This window comes from Fonsecaea nubica (assembly GCF_001646965.1).
Source record: "Fonsecaea nubica strain CBS 269.64 chromosome Unknown Scaff1, whole genome shotgun sequence".
NCBI classification, from domain to species: domain Eukaryota; kingdom Fungi; phylum Ascomycota; class Eurotiomycetes; order Chaetothyriales; family Herpotrichiellaceae; genus Fonsecaea; species Fonsecaea nubica.
The window spans coordinates 910,860-927,722 of record NW_019173674.1 but is presented as its reverse complement, the minus strand read 5'-3'; the positions used below and the strand labels follow the sequence as shown (position 1 = coordinate 927,722).

The window sequence follows — 16,863 nt, the reverse complement described above, 5'->3', positions numbered from 1 at the left end:
CCTAAAGGCTAACGAAGGAATTGATCGTCAGGGCTTGATTTATCGCTACCAAAAGTCAAGCTGCCCAAACCCAAGCTTCCCAAGTTGTTACCGAAAGTCCCCAAACTACCAAAGTTACCGAAACTACCAAAGCTCCCCGAATTGCCCGACGCCGGAGGCCTTGCCAGGTTATGACGGAACATGGGAGAACAATGAGAATTAATGATGTGTTGGAGCAAGTTGCTATCTATTTTTTTCATCTCGTCGATCAACCATAAATGTTATGCCAAAATTTAGTCAGGACAATGGCGTTGGAGAGACTATGGCACGTCTGATTCCTAGCTGTACCTCTAAATGTACCATGCCTAGAACCTATTTTGCGATCTCTTGTCTCATCAACTCAGTCATTGAAAGTGTTCGCCCTGACCCTGACCCTTCCAGAACTGAATCGGGCTGCCAGGGCTCTTGCCCTCAGGCTCATCGTGGATAGCGGTGTTGAAATCTCCGAACTCTCCTCTCGCACGCTTGACCACTCTCTCAATTCCGTCCATCCCCATCTTCAGCTGCTCCATCTTGGGACCGTAGCTGATACGAACAAAGTGATGGCAAGGGCTGTCGAAGAGATCACGTCGCTTGGCTGGGTTGAGGTCGAAGAAGATTCCCGGCACTACGATGGTTCGCTCTTGGAGCTGCCGACATCCGTTAGCCAGTAAGAACTAGGACAGATATCACAGCAATGGTTTGGCCAGACAGGAAACAGTGTCCAAGAAAGCAGGGATCATACCAGTGCGTCAAAGAATGACAGTCCATTAGAGATGTCAAGCGGACTGTTCTTGGGCAACGGAGGTTCCAGCGATGCCAAATCCAACCATATGTAAAAGGTCGACTGCGGAATGTTCTGGTCGCCCCATCTGAACCCGATCTCTTCGAGTCTTTTGAGGACGTAGTCTCGCTTCATCTTGAAGTGACTTTGAAGGGCTTTCATTTCAGCCTTGACTTTCGCTTTTGTCACATACATGTTAGTGATGTCGTAGAACACGTTCATGACGAGAGGTTAAGCTTATATTTTCGTTTCGGTCATCAGATCAGGTAAACTCACGAGGGTCGAGCATCGGAACGGCAGCCTCTTGAAAAGGTACATTGCAGCCACCATCGAGATAGCTTCCACTTGAGCTGAGCGCCTTGATAAATTCCTTCGGACCAACAATCCAAGCGACGCGCCAGCCTCTGATTTTGACATTAGCACCCGAAGGTGGTTTTGGGAATGGTAGGGCATTGTAGCCTTCAAGCCTAGTACAATATCACGGGAGACTTACGGGAGTCTGAAGCGTTTTGTGAGACCGTCAATTAAGATCACGTCGTCTCGATCAACGTCAATCTGTCAACCACTTGTGAATAAATTTCTTGTCATCAACATCGACCTTATGTCAAAGGTGGTACTTACAACATTAGACGCAGCAGAGATGGTGCTCCCATCGCAGTTGGAGTCGTATCTGATGTTCGTCAGCGATAAAGATTCATTTTCGGAAAAGACCGAATTTCAAGGAGCAATGCATTCTCAATGCAAGTGCGGGATTCAAGCTATCATTACCTGTAACCAGCGTAAAACTCATCAAAGATCAATGTTGCTCTGTCCCGGCAAATATCTTGGATCAGGGCGAGCTCTTCGGGAACCAAAGCATGGCCAGTTGGGTTACGAGGATTCGAGGTTAAGATGACACTGGTACCGCGCGCCAGCTCGTCGGCGATTTTGTCAGCATGGCTAGGTCATTGTTAGATTCAGATGCCTCCTTTAAGAGATGGACTCCTGTTTCTCGCAGACTTACATATGGTACCCGTCAGCAGCAGAAAGAGGCGTGGGTATAGCAACAAAGTTGCGAAATAGCGACAACATCTGTGAAGGAACGTTAACTCGTGTTGCATGGATTCGACTTCATTCCGACATCGTTACCTCGTTGTAGGCCGTATAATCGGGAATGAAAAAGCCGAGATACGCATTGCCCAATACAGCAGCGATTCTGATCAAACCTGCTCTTCCTCCTGGCACAATGCATACATTCTCCCACGAGTACTGGCTCTCTTTGCCCTGGCGGTAGTTGTCATCTTTGCGTACCCTCAGATTAGCATCAGTGCCGATAAATTGAGAGAAGGTGTCTGCGCATCACAGCCTTGAACTGATGAGGTCTGGAGGGGGAACGTACTATATAACTTTGCAACGGCGGCTCGAAGAGGCTTGATGCCAGCCGTTGGCCCATATTCTCGTCCATGGTTGGTCAATGGGATCGAAGTTGGGCGAGGAAAACAGCCGTCCTGCGGTCATGTCATATCAGTACCTGAGCAAGCCTAATTCATTGTCGTCTCTGATAGGGATGGGCCGACAAGATGTTGAATGGCACTTACAATATCATCGTCGACTTCAGGTGCACCTTGACCTAGATTGGCCCACTTCTGCGGCTCTTCGAGAAAGCCATGGCGCGCTGCTTGTTCGGTCGTCCTTTCTCGACATCAGACATTAACTTGTGGAGAAAGAGGAGCGCGGTCACTCACCATATGACACCAGTCGAAGCTCTTGAGCTGTCAAGCGCGGCATGTGGTTTGTGACTTGGGTGGTCCCGGAGGGTTCGGTGCGGAGCAGAGACGTTTTCATCTTCAGGATGGATGGAGAAGCGGCGACCATCTTGGCTCGCGTGCAGGGCCGACCTGAGGGTTGAAACTCGTCTTGCTGAGAAGCTCATTGTTGGCTCAGCGGGACTTGGACTTGCTTGGCTCTGTGGCTACGGGGGCCCTGGGGGCTCAGAAGGTGGTGGAGGAGAAGGGCAGGGGAAATCCGTTTATGGCTAGATATTACCTTGTCATGCCCATTAGTTAAACGAAGGCCTAGAGAGAGCTTGACAAACACTAGGATAGGTACGCTGTTGGTTGAGGAATCGTGACCTTCTCTATGTGAAGTGAGCCGTGAGAGTGAGAGTGAGAGTGCATTTCGCAATGGGAAAAGAAAGGAGCGAAAGTTGTCAATGTCAATGGCAATGGCAGCGCCCATGCGGCGTGCAGCGTCATCGTCTCCTGGATGGATTCAAAATGCCTTGATTGTCTGGCTAATTTTTCCTGCGGGCGCAACGTGTCCCTCTAAACACATCAACAACTGGTTTCGCAAAGGCAATACTTAACCACTATTCGACAAATACCGGGTGGCACTCCTTCTAGGGCTTGCTCAGGTCATCCCGCACCCACCATTGACTCCTTTAGGAACAACATTCAGCCCGCTGTCGCCAACCGTTCAATGGCAATATGAACTTCTCGATTACGATCTCTCAAACGACACTTTGTCCCTGAGGCAGTGTGGCAGTGTGGCAGTTTGAACACTCGAAAGATCCTGGATGTACCCCGCCTTTGAGCATGAATGCTGACTGCGACCAGCTACTCGGTACCTCTTATTCTGCCCAATGGAACGATGGAGTTTCGACAGCTCGGTGGATGCCGAGATTCAGCCAATAATGGAGATGTCCTCATTTTATCGGCTGGTCATAGGGCGGTAGGGTCAGACATCGAAGAAGGATACCTTGAATGCATACTCAAGGATGAGCCTCGATTGAAACAACCGAACTGACACCTTTGCTTGCAGCCTGCGCAAAAGTCATAAAATTGTCGTGAGCAGGAGGTCAATCTACCCTACTGATTTCTCTCCGCCATGGGACCAACGCTCCATGACACCCTCATTTCTTTCAGAAAGGGATACGCCGCCGCGAACCCCAAGTCTCGTCAATACCATGAGGAAGCCTGCAAATACATGCCAGGCGGGAACACGCGGACAGTGCTACACCTAGATCCCTTTCCGTTGACCATCGACCATGGGCACGAGTGTTACTTGACAACCGTCGACGGGAGACGCTATACCGATTTCCTCGGCGAGTATACTGCAGGCATATACGGACACAACCATCCTGTGATAAGACAGGCGATAGAGGACGCAGTGCAGGGTGGCTGGAACTATGGAGGTTGTAACAAGCAGGAGCCGGAACTGGCAAAAATCGTATGCGAGCGGTTTCCTGCAATCGAGCTGGTCAGGTTTGTCAACTCGGGCACGGAAGCCAATATGATGGCACTTGCTACTGCACTGGCTTTCACTGGGAAGAAGAAGATCCTCATTTTTAATAAAGGTAAGGCCTGCGCTCTTCCACATCAGAGCCTTTTTTTGACCGCTTCCAACTCCAGGATATCACGGATCGACCATTTCAGGACGAACTGCCTCGAACAAACCATCTATCAACCTCCCACACGACTTCATCGTCGGCACATACAACGACGTCCAAGGCACTGAATCGCTCATCAAATCTCTGCCTAAGGATTCACTCGCCGCGATTTTACTAGAACCCATGCTCGGGTCTGGGGGTTGTTACCTCGCAAGCAGCGAATTCCTGTCCACGCTCCGCCGTCTGGCGACCGACCACGGGGCGCTCCTGATCTTCGACGAAGTCATGACTTCGCGTCTTCACTACCACGGCCTCGGTAGCCAGACGGGCGTCACACCAGACCTGATGACACTCGGCAAGTGGGTCGGCGGTGGAATGAGCTTTGGAGCATTTGGGGGCAGGAGGGACATTATGCAAATGTATGATCCGCGCGACGGCGCACTTCAGCACCCGGGCACCTACAATAACAACTGCTTCACGATGAGTGCTGGTGTGGCGGGCTGCAAACTCTTGGATCAAGCGAGAATCAACGAGCTGAACGCACTGGGTAACGGTATGAGGATGGCGATTGAGACCGTTTTGTCCAATCGCGGCGTCTTACAAGGATGTACCATCCCATCTAGCCCAGTGACAGACGACATGCACACTGCAGGCCACCCGCAGCGGCCGCCAAAGATGTTTGTCAAAGGCAAGGGAAGTCTCTTGACCATCCAATTCGCGGGCCCCGCGGCCGCTGACTTCCAGGAGCTCTTCTATTTCTGGATGCTGGAGCGAGGCTTCTACATTGCCCCCAGGGGATTTATCGCGCTCAACATCATGCTGACGGAGACAAGTGTGACCAGCTTTGTGGACGCTCTTGACCTTTTTGCCGCAGAGTGGCATCATGAATTGCTATGGTGAATGAATGGGATGAATTCATTGTGGATAAAGCTCTCGAGAGCCAGCCTATGCATGTCTTATTCCGCCATCACATAAGTATGGCACTTGATACACAGGAAAGATGAGGCTACGAAGAAGGACAAAATCTGCCATGTGCCGCCTTTCAAGAAGCACGAGGCTACCGTATGTAGAAATCTTCAATACCAATCACGACTACTAGAAGACTTCCTCGACTCTTCTCATTACTTGCTCTCCCACCTCGTCATATTACTGCTTGGAACTATGCTCACCGAGTCCCTTTTACTACCCCACCCAGCAGCGATCTCTGTGTCCGAAAGGGGGACTTGCACTCCGGTGAACCGCACCTGGGTCGACAAGACTAGGTCGATACCAGAATTCTCGCGAAATGCCAACCATCTGACCATGCACCATCCCATTATAAGACTTTCTCACACATCGAAAATACTAAAAATCAACTCATCTCGATTTCACATCGAAGAGACAATCGTCTTGACAACATGTCCGTGACACCACCTGCTTCATGAATCCCAAGACACCTCAACTTGAGTATCCCTCTCCTGTGGATCGACAAAGGTGATGGAACAACATGCTTCATTTTCCGCAAAGAGAGGGAGAAGCCAGGTGGTTGTTCCATCCGTGCACGTACATGGGTGGACAAAGCAGGGCCCCTGAGAGTCAGGATGTTGTGCACCGAAATGAAGAAATAAATAGACTTCCGATTCCGTAGGATGTATATAGTCTGGCTGCCTCCCCAGCCTTGTATTTTCGCAATGAGAGGGGGGTTCAAGATCAAAGAGTCCAAGACTCCAGAGGCGTGTAGCTCAAGCAAAGATCAGAGCTCCTGAGAGTGAGTCTGCGGACCGACAAAGGTGGATGGACAACATGCTTCGATTTCGCTACGAGACAACAGCATGCACCTGGTGTGTGAACAACCCCCCCTGTGCCGTCCAGGTGTCCGCCTTCACAAAAAAATCCAAGAGAGGAAGGGAGGGATGGCTTTTACGAACCGACAAAGGCACTCTGGGCGCGAGCTGGATTTTCGAAGGCCAGAAGACGACAAGCTCTGTTATCACTGTCTCTGCCTCCATCAATGATTCTAGCTGAATCTCACTGGAGCTATGAGATCCCTGATCGACGACTTGATGGATCTACGTGAGTAAATGATGAACTAAGGTCGCTATCGCTGTCACTGTCGATGTCTTTGCTGAAGCGTCCAGCCAGCTGTGTGTGCTCCAGGAATGCTTGATTCAGGGAGTAGTCTCGCGAGCCGACAAACGCGTCGTCACCGCAATTTTGAATTTTGTTGAGGAGCGACGAGTTATCGCTGACAGACTGCCAGCACGTGAGAAGGTCACTGTCGCCACCGCTATGGAGCCATTCCTTCCAAAGGACAGCATGATAGAGAGAACGATGGGTATATACCTGACCGCCTGCTTGTCTCTCTCTCGTCCCATTGTGTATCTAGAGTTAACATCTTTGTCTGGTTGATCTGTTTGTCTCTCTCTCGGTGCAGGACTCAATCCTCAACGACAACACCAACTCATAGCTCACCCCTATCGTAAAATCAAACATGCCTACTTGATTCTGTCGATTGCATATCTCCTTCCGTCCGTTTCCGTGGATCACCGTGAACGTGACCATTTCGTTGCTTGCGTTTGTTTAAAATTCTCGATTCTGACCATCGACAAACAGGTCTTCAGGAATGTATATTTGTATCCCTTGCAACCACCTACCGACAAACAAAAGACAACGAGTCTTGCTGTCTCGAAGAGGTTGGGAAAAAGCACCATACTCTCAGATAGAAACTTGGTTCATTTCACACTCAAAACATCGACAAAACCAGTTGTCACCGACGTCCTCGCTTGTGCCATCAAGTGTTCGGCTAAAATATACAATGAGCACCGTCCTTGGATCCCCTCAGCGACCTTCATCGCAGACAACCGCTCAGGCAAATGCAGTGCCAAAGCCCTTTGAAGTCTTGCTTGCCATTGGCAATATCCTCATCTGGCTCCTAGCGGCCTATGTGATCTACCTTCACATTCGAGCAAGATGGGACCTCGAGGCCCGCTATCGCGCACGCATCCAGGCAGAAAGACTGGCCCGGCGTGAGGCAGAGAAGCAGTTGAGACACCCTGTGCGTGCAGAAAGCCGAGGACACAAGCGCAAATTGCGACAGATCCAAGAGAGGTCGAAGAGGATCAGGATTGGAAAGATGAGATGTTGGACTGGCACGGTGAGCTGGAGGATATGTCGCTCAGAGGGATAGAAGTCGACGCAGACACCGAAATCGAGGCACGAATGGAGATCATGGAGATTCCCAACCGGCAAGAATTCGAGCGAGACAATGGGCAATTGTGGAGATGGTGAAGAACTGGCGCTACTCGCTGACGACAGTCGTCACTGCGAGTTCGTGTTGTGGCGGCTCACCAAGTGCTGATAGTTGAGGTACCAAGCGTTCAAACTCGGAGAGCTCTCGGGCTGGAAATTTACGGCTTTCGAATTCGTGGAAGGTGTGAGAGAGGAGATCATCAGTCTGCGGTGCGAGGAATTGCTGAAAGGCGTCGAGAATAGCACTCCAAGAGCTGGAAGAGGCGCAGTGTACACTCCAACAGAGAATGTGTCGTACTCTGCTCTCTCCCAAATGCGGTATGCAGGATGCTGTCCGTCAAAGGGCCTCGCTAACCTCCATGGTCCATGGTCCAAGGAGTTGCTGAGAGATCAATCATAAACATAGCTGATCTGATAGGCGTCAATCCCAGCTCAATGCTCCATTCCGAAGCAGGTGCGAAGACCACGGCCCCGTCTGCCATGAGCAACGCGTCATGGGAATCTCTCGATAGGATCATCACCGGCCCCAAAACCATCCTTTCTGTTTGCCTCCTTCTGTTTGTCTCTTGCTCTCTTCAAGTTCCTTCTTTTTCCTTTCAGCCTCTAGCCTCTCCTTTTCCTCCTGCCGTCTGGTCAACTCAATCACCTCCATCCTCCGTCTCTCGACGGCAGCAAGTTCCTCCTCCTTTTGCTTCCTTCTTGCCAAGATACCCTGGAACCATTCTTCTCTTGCGGCATCTTCCTCGGCCTTTGTGGCGTATTGAATCATACAGCTGTTCATGGCCAGATGCTGTTCGCGGCAGGTCCAGGCGACGCTGATGGTGCGGCCGCGGGTGCAGTCGGCAAAGTCTTTGATCACATCGGCGCATCTGGTGCGGACTCGTTTGTGAAAAAGATTGCGGACCTCGGCTTCTTGCGAGGCGGATAGAGGAAGGGGATTGTGCAGGTTGTTCTGAGGTTGTGGTCTGCCGATGGTCGGTGTTGGTTGCTGTGTCGCTTCGGGGATGATGGACGGAGCCATCTCCATTGTTCTTCCGGTGTAGTATATGAGTAGGAGGCTAGATGAATGAGCCTAAAGGTCAAATTGTGATGTATTCATGACAAGTCTGAGCAGCGTGATTGAGGTGGTCAATGGTGAGCAAATAAATTGATCTGCAGAGCTCGAACAACCTCGAGGAGCAGGTGTGGAGAAAGCTACGGATGCGGACTCGCAGTGTACACGAAGTTTCCCCAAATACCTCTAATATTTTTTGTTTGCCATACACAAATCGCTGTTCTTCTACTCCCTGCCACCCCTTCTTCAACCTCTCTCTCGTCCTCTCGAGACCGCAAGCACAATGTCGTCTCTCCGCAACGCCGTCGCTCGGCGTCCACACAAGGAACGCGCGCAGCCGGCCTCCCGCGAAAAATGGGGTCTGCTCGAGAAGCACAAGGACTATTCCCTCCGAGCGCAGGACTATAACCTCAAGAAGAAAAAACTGGCCCAGCTGTCACAAAAGGCCAAGGAGCGCAACCCGGATGAATTCGCCTTTGGCATGATCACCCAGGGAAGGGCGGGGTTGGGGAAACACAAATCCAAGCAGACTGGTGGGGATGATGAAGATGGGAACAAGAAACCGAGAGAAGGTGTTCCATTGAGTCACGACGCGGTCAAGTTGTTGAAGACACAGGATGCTGGGTATCTGAGGACTGTAGCCGCCAAGGGCAGGAGGGAGATCGAAAGATTGACGGAAGAGGTGGGCATGGACAGCGTCACCCGCGGAAAATCGAAGCCAGCCACGAGGAAAACATTTGACAATGACGACGATGACGAGCCTGAAAAGACGACCAAGGGAAAGAAAAGAAGTTGGATTGGAGAAGTTCTACAAGACCAAACTGGGGCGGGTGAAGCAGATCAACCAATGCACGATGTGGAGATTTTGGCGGCAACAACAGTGATCCAAGTCCCTGACGACAAGGACAAACCCCCAAAACCCAAATCCAAGAAAGCCCTCCTAGCGGAACAAGACGCCCTGAGTCGTTTGCGTGCCGAGCGTAAAAGGAGGAAACGCCTTCAAGATATGCGGGTGGCAAAGCTCGAAGCCTTGAAAACCCGGCAGCGGGAAATCCTTGCCGCTGCTGACCAGCTGGAGTTACAGCGGGCGAAGATGGCAAGGACGGTGGGTGGAGTGAACAAGAACGGTATCAAATTCAAAGTTAGAGAAAGAAAGAAATGAGAGAGGGAAAAGTCCATTTTTGTCACGACACAAAAAGAAAGAGCCATGGAAACGAGCAATGATATCTAATGAGGGCCTGATATTTCCTCTTTTGCGGGACAGAGTCGACAGGCACTGTTCTATGTCGAGCAACGCCGAACACTTGAATGCTGCTGCTTCACACACCCGCCGCCACAGCCTGGGTGATGACCTTGCTGAAATCGGCCTCTCTGCCCAGTAACCAACTCATTCCCTCGACCTGTTCCTGACGGAATTTTTTACTTCCCTCCAAAAAGGGGAAGAATCCCCAATGCCCGTGCGGCAGACCAGGGTAGACATACATCTTGGTCTTGACCCCGTTCTCCTCTCGCAGCACGCGCTCATAAATGATGCCCTCGTCTCTCAGCGGGTCCATCCCGTCAATCTGGAATAGCGCTGGCGGGAGGTCTTTGTGGCCTTTAGGATGGTTGAAGGGAGCGTACCAGACACCGTCAGTCTGATCGGGCGCATACCCGCGCATGAACATGTCTATCGCCGCAACAGGCAGGACTGATGCATTTTTGTTCTGCTCGTACGATAGGTAAAATTCTTTGTACTTATCTGGGATCTCGTTTGCCGGCAGCACTGCAGGAATGGCAAGGTACTGGCCGGTCAAAGGGGGAGACAATTTCTCGTCTCGCGCCACATGAGCCAGGACAGCCGTGATATTTCCTCCGGCTGAGGTGCCGCCAATGACAAAACCAACCGACGGATCGGCGCCCCAGGACTTTGCATTGGCCGCCGCCCATTTCAAGCAGTCCCAGGCGTCTTTGGGCGCATATGGAAATTTGAACTGTGGTGCAAGCCGATATGAGGCTGAGATGCAGACGGCACCGAAGGCCTGGACAAAGTTGCGACATGTCTGCTCCTCGCCCTCTGGCGCGCCAATGCAGAACCCACCGCCGTGGTACATTACGATCAAGGGGCTGCCGTTTTTGGGAGGGTTTGTCGGTTGATAGAGCTTTGCCCGCAGCTTGGTACCGTCCGCCGTGGGATATTCCAGCTCAGACTGCTTGACTTCCGGCGGAGACGGGCCCAAGAGCTTCATGGCATCGGCGTTCCGCTTGTCCACCATGGCCTTGAAGTCGTCAAGATTGCTATAGTCCGGTGGGGGTAAGTTTGCTTTTTCAAGAAACTATTTCAATTCTGTCAGAGGACGCCCCGCGAAAGACTTCTGTTCGTCAGACAAACCGCTTTGAGCTCGGGGTCTATCTGCCCCAGGGAGAGAAGATATTCTTTGTCTGTGTACGACATGATGTCTGCTATGAATATCCTCGGATATCAGGCCAGGAGGATTTGAGTGGTTGAAATTGCAATCGAATTTTTTTTTTTTTTCGTGAGACCGATGGAGCTATAGCAGTCCTCTTTGTATGTAATCTGAAAGAATATGACCCTCGGCGGGACGCCTCTTAATTTATTATTTCGTACTCGGTACCATTCTCACGGTGTTCAGTCGCGGGGCACAAGAGACTCGGGAATAACCGATGGCGCAGAAACACTCCAACTGACCTCGGCTTTTTGCCTTATTCGAGGTTCTCGACATAATAGGAGTAAAGGCAACAATGCGGGGGATGTCGTCTTCTTGTACCAACTACTCGTATATCTCGGTGCGACTCGGTATACACTTTGAGGTATCGATCTAGTAACCACAGATGACGATGAGGGTCCGTTCCTTGGTTAGCCTTTGTAGATGGATGACTGGACCAATAACTTGAGAACAGCAGCTGAACGCCCTGCCAGTCTTGTCAGCAAGTATCACAACCATCTTCGAGTCTCTCAGAGCGTGAAAGAGAGAATCCTCCTAATAGCGTGAATACGACTATTATGTGTTAGCCAACTCCAATGGCTTCACCACGCTGTAGGTACAAGCCTGTTTCGAAACATGTCGAAACGCGAATGAACCTAGGGGCGCGAGCAGAAGACATTGTGATTGGAGACAAGGGCACCCAGGGGTCTTGTACCTCGTATAAACTCTTCACTTTTGTGACTTTGATCTTCTCTTCTAGCTCGTTGGGTAAGTAAGATGCTTTCGTACCGAGTACATCTTAACCTTAACTCGGCCACGGCTTCCCACGCTGGAATGTTCATCTTACCGCCCCCTCTTCGTTCTCCGAATTCACTGTCACTTCATGGGATGCTGAAACATCATCGCGACCTGGGCTTACCTTCACGTGGGTATGTTCAACGGCCATCAACTGCCCGTTTCTCCAGCTCAAATCTCCCGACTTCAAATCCTCCCAGTACGAGGTAGCGTACGATCGACTCGTAGGACCGAGTACATGATGGGTGTGCCCGTGTCAGACCCGATCGACGGTGCCAGCCTCCTCTCATTGGTCATGATCTTCTGATCATCCCCAGGCAGATGATGCGACGACAAGTAGGGAGGAGCTTGGCCCTGACAGTTGTTGTAGCACGGCAAGCCACCAGATTTCTAGCCGCGAGCGACTAGAACAATCTTGGTAAAGTCGTTAGGACTGGCCACTCTCGGGGAAAAGAAGTGTGGTAGCCCGGCTGGAGCGACATCCCAGGCAGCTGGGCGCCAACTGCGGTTTCGGCGGAGCTTCGTCGACTCGATCAGGGAAGGGCGGACAGTTTGTGGCACTGTTTAGGTAAGGCTGGTGGTGCTTTGGCGATGTGAACATGGCGGCGCCATCCCGCGGGAATGGGTCAAGGATGGGTTGAGGGGCGTTCCATTGTTTTCCAATCGTTCGAGCACAGCACCGGTAGAAAATATCAACAGGGGTATTCAGGGAGGCGAGCAGGGGTGGAGTTTGGGGGAGAAGGAATTCCCAGTGGGAAAGTGATTTGCGAGTAATACGGGGGGTGATGGGGGCTGAGGAGAGGAGAAGCAACGGGCCGTGTCGAGTCGAGTTGGAACGAAGGATGGAAAACAACGTTGATGAGAGAGACATCACTGCTGGACACAGTGTACTCTCGTACGAGTTTCTTCATATGTAGTGCGGGCGGTGGTACGGAGAGAGTAAAGAAGGAAAAGGCAGACCACCCATCACGCCTTGTCACATCTCATTGCGGTTTGGTATCGATCTGGTCTACCTGCTTCTGGAGATTCTGGAGACTGCGCAAGTCTGCATAGTCTGTAGTCTTGCATTTGCACCTGCGTCTGGCACCGGGGGCCCTTTCTTCTCAATTCTCCACATGCTCTCGCATCTCTGGTGTGGTTTGTGCGTGTGGGCTGCTGCTCTCAAAGACCGAAAGCTATTTCCGCTCTGCCTTTGCTTCTCGTTTCCTGTTTCTTTCCACACACCTCAATTCTTTTCTCCCACTGGAGCAGAAATCCCGCCACAACAGACCCCGACGTCTGCACATACGCACATCACACCCACCGCCACCCACGACGAGACACAACTTGACTGTCTGTGTCTCTTGGATCTCATTGATTTGATTGCTCGTACTGCTGTACGCCTGTACACTATTGAATCTGAGAAAATCCTCCCTGGGGGCTGTTCCTCTTGTCGCGCTTCCATCCCTTGCTCACATCCCATTGATTGGCTCTCTTTGCACCACAACCACCAACCACACCTCTCCCTTGCTACCGCCGCCATTGATTGAGTTGATCAACACCCAACAATAGCAGCCACACACTGGCTCGCGAGCCTCGTACTATCCCGCCTCCTTCGTGCGCTTTGTCGTCGTCCTATCGCTGTCACCTGTCTCCCTGTGGAACCTGGGGAAAGAAACTGTCAACTCGTCCTGCGCTGGTGGTATGAGCGTCCTTCCCATTTGCCTCCTTGCTTGCTGCCATTGCTTTTTGTCCTTCCTACAGACCTGACAGTCCCGTTTTAGATATCCCTCGCTATCGTCCTCGGCGCTGGTCCGCTCCTTGTTACTTCTCGAGACTCCCTGAAACTCGTCCACGATCTCTAAATCCAACCATAACACGCGCCTTCCAGGCATCTTGCACTGCACTTTCCTTCGGATTGAGACAGCCTCCTTTTACCCCCTCTTCGCCGCATCGACAGCTCGAATCCTCGATAACCTGATAACCGTGCTCTGATCAATGCGTCAACAACTTTGCCTTTGAACCAGGCACAACCTTATCCTGTTTTTAAGCGACACAAATTGCCGGGGCGACTATGTTGGCTGCTCCAGCGGTCATGAATGGTGACCATGGCCCAATGTTGGACAAAAACAACATCATAAACGTAAGAGACGGAGAATCGCTCTACCAAATATGTATCAAACTTCGGCGGCGCTTGTCCGGCGTGCCCGGGTTTCGCCCGTATCTCGAAGAAATGGAAGAGCGAGAAGCAGATGGTCTGACGGATCCAGTGTCTTCTCTGTGGCAGTGTTTCCGGAGTGGCTTACCGCTACTCACGATCTATAATGCTTCCAACCCAGAAGAAGGCGACCTCACCGTGGATACGAGTCGACCGGACAGAGTGGGCAAGGAAGCAGCATTTCTGTTCATCAAGTCATGCATGCAACAGATGAATATCCCTGCAGCTGACACCTTTACTGTTACCGATCTATATAGCGACAATACGACTGGTTTTGTGAAAGTCACAAAACTGGTGAACCGCGTACTGGATATGTTGAAACTGAGCGGCAAACTACACCCATCAACGGACAGTGAAGATTCCCGCGAAGGAACGGACGCCGGATCCAACGCTCCGGAGCAGGCGCCGAAGACAATGACGCGGCGACAATATATTCTAAGAGAACTCGTAGAGACCGAACGACAGTATGTTCACCACTTGCAGAACTTGCAAGCGTTGAAGAAAGAGTTGGAGGAAGTCGGCGCCTTGACTGGGGACGCCATCCACAACATTTTCCTCAACCTGAACAATCTACTGGACTTTGCGCAACGGTTTCTGATTCGCATCGAGCAACAGAATGAAATGCCAGAAGAGCAACAGAATTGGGGTCGGCTCTTTGTGCACTACAGGGATCCATTCAGGCAGTATGAGCCTTTCATCGCAAACCAGAGGAGATGTGAAGCCAGTTGCCAACAGGAATGGGACAAAATGGTTGCGACCGCAAGATCCCCATTGACCAAACAGATGCTTGCGAATCCGACCATCCTCAACGGATTCCTCCTCAAACCGTTCCAGCGGCTGACAAAATATCCTCTTCTACTGAAAGTATGTATGACTTGAATTACTTGAGACATCATTGCTGACCTCCTCAGGACCTGCTGAATCAAATAGAAGATCCAACTCTGAAATCGGATCTCACTAGTGCCATTGCCATCATTCAAGATGTGCTCATGCAAGCGGATGCTTCTATTGACAAGGAGACTCGAGATGACGCCCTTCAAGACCTGCAAGAGCGGATAGATGACTGGAAGCAACTGCAGATCTCCGCCTTAGGTGAACTCCTGCTGCTTGGGACGTTCAACGTCATGAAAGAGAGTGCGATTCGATCAGACGAGAAAGAGTATCACATCTACCTCTTCAGCCGGATCTTGGTTATGTGTAAGGATGTCAATGCCAACAAACCGAAGAATAGACTGGCAAACAACAAACCAGCTCTCAGTCTACGTGGCAAACCCAAGATGAATCTGAAAGGACGAATCTATTTTGCCAATGTCACCCAGGTCATCCCTACAACAAGTCCTGGAAGCTATTCCTTGCAAATTTCATGGAAAGGCGAGTCCGGCATCGAGACATTCAACATCAAATTTAAAAACGATGATACACTACAAAAGTGGCACAACTTGATTGAGACTCAACGGTCGGCTTGTATGCTGGAGTCTAAGACCAGAGGCATCTCGGAAACTCATCTTCTTTCCTTGCAAGGGGCGAACCTGGAAAACCCATATCTCGCACAAGAGGAGGACGATGATTATAACAGACTTTCTTCAACAACCTATGGCGGGACTGATGCAAACGGATATTCCGAATTTAACATGAGCAGAAATGCCTCGAGCACGAGTCTCAGGTCACGTTCCGCCACAGGAGGCAGTGGTGGCAGCGGCCCTCAGATGTCAGCGAACCGCATGCGGGTGCCCGCCGGGGAAATAGGCGCACTTTCATTGAATACTCGAGGCCTTCCCAGCGCATCTCCACATGAATTCAACGGTGGCTCGTATTTCTCTCCCATTGACCGAGATACCCCCCCAGGTTCCACAATCTCAGCGCGGTCCAGCTCCCAATCCGCATTTGCAGGTTATCACCGAGGGACTACTCCAGTCAGCGGCGGCATGTACCCTCCGGAGTCACATCGAAATACTGCTCCCGCTATGGCGCGAAACCCCAACGGACAAACCAGTGGAAACCCATACCTGGCAAACGGTCGAAGTCGAGGACAGTCATCTGGTCCAGCAATGCAAGTGCCTCGCATGCGGTCCGCGAGTAGTCCTGATGTGCACCCAATGGTTCAACAGAGTCGCAAGTATACTTCGACCGAGCATGTCCCAACTGTGCCGCCGATACCCGCTCACATGGCCAAGCAGATGGCTCCTCCGAGCAGGAGTCAGAACAATTCGCCCAACAACGCGCCTCCGTCACGAGGAAGCACTCCTCATCAGCAGTTTGGGCTACCCTCGGCGCCGCGGCCTCCCATGCCGGGTCATGGCTATAGTTATGATCCATCGTATAACAATGATCCCAGGCGACCTGGACATGCACCGTCACTATCACAAGGTCGGGCTTTCTCGCCTCCCATATCATCGCCCTCCAGCGATGGGGAACCATATATCCCCAGTCAGCTTAAAGCCAAGGTCTGCTTTGATGAGAATTATGTCTCGATGATCATTGCCAGCAATATTCAGTTCAGATCATTGGCCGATCGTATAGATGCGAAGCTAGCACGGTTCACGAATCATTCGATTGCCTCTGGATCTGTTCGTTTGCGTTATCGGGATGAAGATGGCGATTTCATTCTTATCGACAGTGACGAGGCGGTCCATGAGGCTTTGTTGGATTGGCGTGAGACGCAAGCTGCGAACTCGGCGAATCCGCAAAATGCAGAGCTATTGTTGTTTGCACATGCTACTCACGGCGAGTCCATCGTGAATGGTTGAGATAAACACACGATTCTGCGCAACACGCCAAATTCGACAGAACCAGGATTTCTGCAGTCGAGGAGTCTCCAGTTCCTGCTCATCACGAATGACCGAGTCAATCATAACGCGGTGGCGTTCCATCCTCACACCAGCATGTATACGCTCCAGTGAGGAGATTGATATGCTGCGCCGACTAATTACATCCCTACAAAATAGGGGCAAGAGTACACTGAGACGAGCTATGACGTGATGGGTTATGATGTTG

General features: G+C 51.3%; 7 protein-coding genes across 7 annotated transcripts; 4 read left to right on the top strand and 3 right to left on the bottom strand.

The window, feature by feature from the left end:
• Window positions 1-383: 383 nt before the first annotated feature.
• On the bottom strand, window positions 384-2,714 carry AYO20_00338 (hypothetical protein; the record flags this gene model as incomplete). The annotated part of the gene is made up of 11 exons (XM_022638649.1): window positions 384-695; window positions 764-981; window positions 1,079-1,206; window positions 1,296-1,357; window positions 1,424-1,472; window positions 1,571-1,741; window positions 1,806-1,873; window positions 1,931-2,133; window positions 2,181-2,289; window positions 2,380-2,473; window positions 2,527-2,714. 11 exons carry the CDS (start codon window positions 2,712-2,714, stop codon window positions 384-386), a joined length of 1,602 nt encoding a protein of 533 aa, XP_022505614.1.
• A 953-nt stretch (window positions 2,715-3,667) lies between these two features.
• AYO20_00337 (hypothetical protein) lies at window positions 3,668-5,069 on the top strand (the record flags this gene model as incomplete). Its single annotated transcript, XM_022638648.1, has 2 exons — window positions 3,668-4,136; window positions 4,192-5,069. The coding sequence occupies 2 exons, from the start codon at window positions 3,668-3,670 to the stop codon at window positions 5,067-5,069; spliced, it is 1,347 nt and encodes a 448-aa protein (XP_022505613.1).
• Window positions 5,070-6,963: 1,894 nt separating this feature from the next.
• On the top strand, window positions 6,964-7,436 carry AYO20_00336 (hypothetical protein; the record flags this gene model as incomplete). Its single annotated transcript, XM_022638647.1, has 2 exons — window positions 6,964-7,174; window positions 7,246-7,436. 2 exons carry the CDS (start codon window positions 6,964-6,966, stop codon window positions 7,434-7,436), a joined length of 402 nt encoding a protein of 133 aa, XP_022505612.1.
• Window positions 7,437-7,914: 478 nt separating this feature from the next.
• Window positions 7,915-8,424, bottom strand: AYO20_00335 (hypothetical protein; the record flags this gene model as incomplete). The annotated part of the gene is made up of 1 exon (XM_022638646.1): window positions 7,915-8,424. One exon carries the CDS (start codon window positions 8,422-8,424, stop codon window positions 7,915-7,917), a length of 510 nt encoding a protein of 169 aa, XP_022505611.1.
• Window positions 8,425-8,734: 310 nt separating this feature from the next.
• AYO20_00334 (hypothetical protein) lies at window positions 8,735-9,613 on the top strand (the record flags this gene model as incomplete). The annotated part of the gene is made up of 1 exon (XM_022638645.1): window positions 8,735-9,613. One exon carries the CDS (start codon window positions 8,735-8,737, stop codon window positions 9,611-9,613), a length of 879 nt encoding a protein of 292 aa, XP_022505610.1.
• A 157-nt stretch (window positions 9,614-9,770) lies between these two features.
• On the bottom strand, window positions 9,771-10,885 carry AYO20_00333 (hypothetical protein; the record flags this gene model as incomplete). The annotated part of the gene is made up of 2 exons (XM_022638644.1): window positions 9,771-10,766; window positions 10,823-10,885. 2 exons carry the CDS (start codon window positions 10,883-10,885, stop codon window positions 9,771-9,773), a joined length of 1,059 nt encoding a protein of 352 aa, XP_022505609.1.
• A 2,840-nt stretch (window positions 10,886-13,725) lies between these two features.
• AYO20_00332 (hypothetical protein) lies at window positions 13,726-16,616 on the top strand (the record flags this gene model as incomplete). The annotated part of the gene is made up of 2 exons (XM_022638643.1): window positions 13,726-14,733; window positions 14,781-16,616. The coding sequence occupies 2 exons, from the start codon at window positions 13,726-13,728 to the stop codon at window positions 16,614-16,616; spliced, it is 2,844 nt and encodes a 947-aa protein (XP_022505608.1).
• Window positions 16,617-16,863: the final 247 nt, after the last annotated feature.